The sequence below is a fragment of the Macaca mulatta genome, chromosome Y (assembly GCF_049350105.2).
Source record: "Macaca mulatta isolate MMU2019108-1 chromosome Y, T2T-MMU8v2.0, whole genome shotgun sequence".
Lineage (NCBI taxonomy): Eukaryota > Metazoa > Chordata > Mammalia > Primates > Cercopithecidae > Macaca > Macaca mulatta.
Genome location: NC_133427.1, coordinates 12,111,482 through 12,115,182, shown reverse-complemented (window position 1 = coordinate 12,115,182; position 3,701 = coordinate 12,111,482). Strand labels below are relative to the sequence as shown.

The window sequence follows — 3,701 nt, the reverse complement described above, 5'->3', positions numbered from 1 at the left end:
GTGCCGTGTGGGTCAATGGCTTGCCACACTCAGGATGTCAGTGAGGGCACAGGGCTTCCATGCCCAAGATTCCAGAGGCCACGCAGCCCGCGTGTGCCTGGATGCAGCGCTACCTGGCGCAAGCCCCGAGGGCTTCTCAGAGGAGGCATAGCTCGGGAGGTTGGGACTGCAGGCCAGCCTAGGTTGCTGCTGCCCGGGGAGACGCCCACCGCCCTCGCACTGACTGGCCGCCAGGGGAGAACCGCGGTCTTGGAGGGGCTCCTGGTGCCCTTTGGTCTCCATGTCTTCCCGCGGCTCCCTGCGCCCTTTGCGTGCAGTCCCTTAGGGGGCGCCTGCTAGCCCGGCGCATGCGCCCTGAGGGCCCGCCGTCCCACCGGCTGCGGTGAAGGGCAGCGGCAGGGTTCCTGCGGTGAGGGTCCGGCAGCACAGGCGGTGGTCAGTGGGAGTCCGAAGGGGGGCACCGTCTTCAGGATGGAGTCTCTACAGGAGGGGGAGGCCGGGGCGCAGAGCGAGCAGGTAGCTTTGGGGGAGGAGGCGGTGCTGGGAGCGGATGACATAATGGCGGAGGTGGAGGTGGTGGCCCACCAGGAAGCCGACGAGAAGCGGCAGGAGCAGGTCCAGCGGGCACAGCCTGGCCCTGGGCCCATGAGCCCAGAGTCTGCACTGGAGGAGCTGCTGGCCGTTCAGGTGGAGCTGGAGCCGGTTAATGCCCGAGCCAGGAAGGCCTTTTCTCAGCAGAGGGAAAAGATGGAGCGGAGGCGCAAGCCCCACCTGGACCGCAGAGGCGCCATCATCCAGAGCATGCCTGGCTTCTGGGCCAATGTTGTATCCTTTGCAGTGTTTCTTCTGCTTTTCCAGTTGAGAGGTGCTCTTGGGAAGTGTAAGGAACTTACGGGCGGCTCGGCGTCGATGTGACCATTTGGGGAACACGGGTGAGTGTCCACAGACAAATGTGGCTGAAGAAAGCCAGAGCAGACACGGGTACTATTTTCCTGCGTGCGTGAGAGAAACGCTTCATGGTGCCAAGCAGCAGACGTTTGGGGCATCTTTCTGAAGAGCAGAAGCGAGTTCTCAGCAGAACACGTGTTGCTGTGAATCAAGCTATTGTTAAGGGACTGTGACTGCTCCGCCTTGCCAGTCCGATCTGGGACTGGGCTTCTTCGGGTATGAGCAGATTCTGCCAGGCCTCAGACACCGGCAGTTCTCTGCATATCGCCCCTCCCCGTGTCAGTGCGGTCAGCCTCACAATGATACACCCTCGGTGAACCCCGAGAGGTCTGAATTCAGGGGGAGGGAGAGGAGAAAGGGAGGTCATTCATGGATGCAGATCTGAAAAAATCCCCTAGCCGCCCCTCTGGGTGCTCTTAGGCCTTCCCCGTTGCTTCTAGCTTTTCTTTCCGTTGCATCTCAAGGCTCTTTGACCTCAATCAGATTGCAAACCACCCTCAGATGTCGGCCCTGCTCACTGACCAAGATGAAGACATGCTGAGCTACATGATCAACTTGGAGGTGAGGCCGGGAAGACTAAGGCTGGAGGGTTGAGTGGGGGAGGGCAAGGGACATAATTTATTCCTGCAGGCAACAGTGGGCACCTCAGCCAAAAAGGTGTTTAAGCTTTCTCCACCTTGTCCGGACAGGTGAAAGAAGCGAAGCATCCCGTTCATCTCTGCCAGATCATGTTGTTCTTTCGGAGTAACCCCTACTTCCAGAATAAAGTGATTACCAAGGAATATCTCGTGAACGTCACAGGTGACAGGTGGCTCCCAGGATGGGTAGTGGAAGGAGGAAGGTGGGTGGATCAGTGCCAACGTGTTCCAGCCCCCTTACCAAAACATCCTCTGTCTGTAGAATACAGGGCTTCTCATTCCACTCCAATTCAGTGGTGTCAGGATTATGAAGTTGAGGCCTATCGCCGCAGACACAACAACAGCGGTCTTAACTTCTTCAACTGGTTTTCTGACCACAACTTCGCAGGATCCAATAGGATTGCTGAGGTGGGTCCTTGCTGGGAAACATGAGGAATGACCCCGGTGTGTTCCCAGCTGCTTGGGTCACCAGTCTGAGCTCTCATGAGGCCTTTTCCGGTTGATTCCCCTGACAGATCCTATGTAAGGACCTGTGGCGCAATCCCCTGCAATACTACAGGAGGATGAAGCCACCTGAAGAGGAAACAGAGATTTCAGGTGAGGCGTACAGTTGGAACTGGAGCTGTCTGATACCCGGGATAAGGGTGTTGACACACCTCTCTATTCAGGGAGCCTGGAGGCTCATTTCAGAAATGTAGAACCTGGGGGTCCGTCTTATCCATGTGGAAATTCCTTGAGAGGAAGACACAGCATGACAGAATCCAGGACATTCATGGCATTGGGCTGAAAAAGGCACATGAGACACTGCACTGCAAAGCAGGTTATAACTGTGGAGTCTTAAGCCCGGGGAAGCATAGTGCGTGTCCACACTCACTGAGAAGTAAAGCCGAGTTATTACCTTCAATCTGTGGCACTTGGTTCCATGGCCGTCAACCCGACGGGGAGTCATCTTACCAACCCCTAAAGCTTGGGCTCCCGGAATGTGCCTGGTTGTCCTCCTTGCCACAGACCACAAAGGACTGTTTAGATCGATGGATTTCCTTAAGCTATTACCCCATCGGATTTCCGTGTGCTTTTAGTGTACAACGCGTCTTGTTAGCTGACTCCTGTCACAGAGAATACTGGAAATGGGGCAGGTATTGCAGAGAATAGTTTGTAACACATGCACGGCAGGAGGAAGTTGAAGAGATCACAAAAGGGGAAGGGGTAGTCTTTTCTCAGCAGGCCGTAAAATTAAAACATTTTAAATGGTGGCTCAGAGGAGATGCAATTTGACATGTGTTTGTGTTTCTCTAGGGAACGCGCAGATGTTGGGTTGAATATGATGGAGCATCGGACACAGGTGCTGTGTTCACCTAACACGGCAGAACTCCTGAAAACTTACTACAGTATGCAGGATGTCAGCACTCAGCATGGTCTTGTGCACAGGAACTAAAGGACAAGCAGATCCAGTCACAGCAAATGAAGACAGGAAGCGGGGTGGGGGAATTGAATTGTATGGAATAAAAAGTAAACAGTATTAAGGATGTGTGGCTCTGTGTGTGTGTGTGTGTGTGTGTGTGTGTGTGTGTGTGTGTGTCTGTGTGTCTGTGTGTGTGTGTCGGTTGATCCCCTGGATTCTGCTGTCATAATGAATTGATCAATCTATATGTTTGATTCTCTTCATGAAAATGACCAGTCTGTGTGGGAGCTGGGCCTCTGAATTTGTAGAGTGAATTGGTGTGAAATGTTTTGGGATTCTTTCTATAGCACAGAGTTGGGGAGGTACAAGAAACAGAAGACAGTTAAGTTGACAGCTTACTTCATCCTATGGAAGCAGAGATAGTTCAATGACATTGGGTGATGGACACTGAGATATCCAGGGCCCAGTTTGCTGGGGTAAGGTACCTGCAAAATCCTTCATTTTGGGTATCATCAGTCACATTAAGATAGCACAGGATAATGGAAATGTTAACGTTATCTTTCGTGTCGAATTCACAGCTTATTTTTCTTTAAAGGCGAATGCATAATCTTTTTCTGGGACAATCAGCCTCTCAGGACTTCTCACACACCAACGTGAGAAGAAATGAGCACATAAGGTATATGGAAGCCTTATGGGAAAGGTTTCAGAGGCAT

The 3,701-nt window shown here is 52.9% G+C and overlaps 1 protein-coding gene across 1 annotated transcript; it reads left to right on the top strand.

Moving 5' to 3' along the window:
* The first annotated feature begins 373 nt into the window (after positions 1 to 373).
* On the top strand, positions 374 to 3,105 carry LOC144338890 (testis-specific Y-encoded protein 3-like). Its single transcript, XM_077989810.1, has 6 exons — positions 374 to 825; positions 1,432 to 1,509; positions 1,638 to 1,749; positions 1,849 to 1,994; positions 2,102 to 2,183; positions 2,883 to 3,105. Exons 1-6 carry the CDS (start codon positions 472 to 474, stop codon positions 2,903 to 2,905), a joined length of 795 nt encoding a protein of 264 aa, XP_077845936.1. The 5' UTR covers positions 374 to 471; the 3' UTR covers positions 2,906 to 3,105.
* Positions 3,106 to 3,701: the final 596 nt, after the last annotated feature.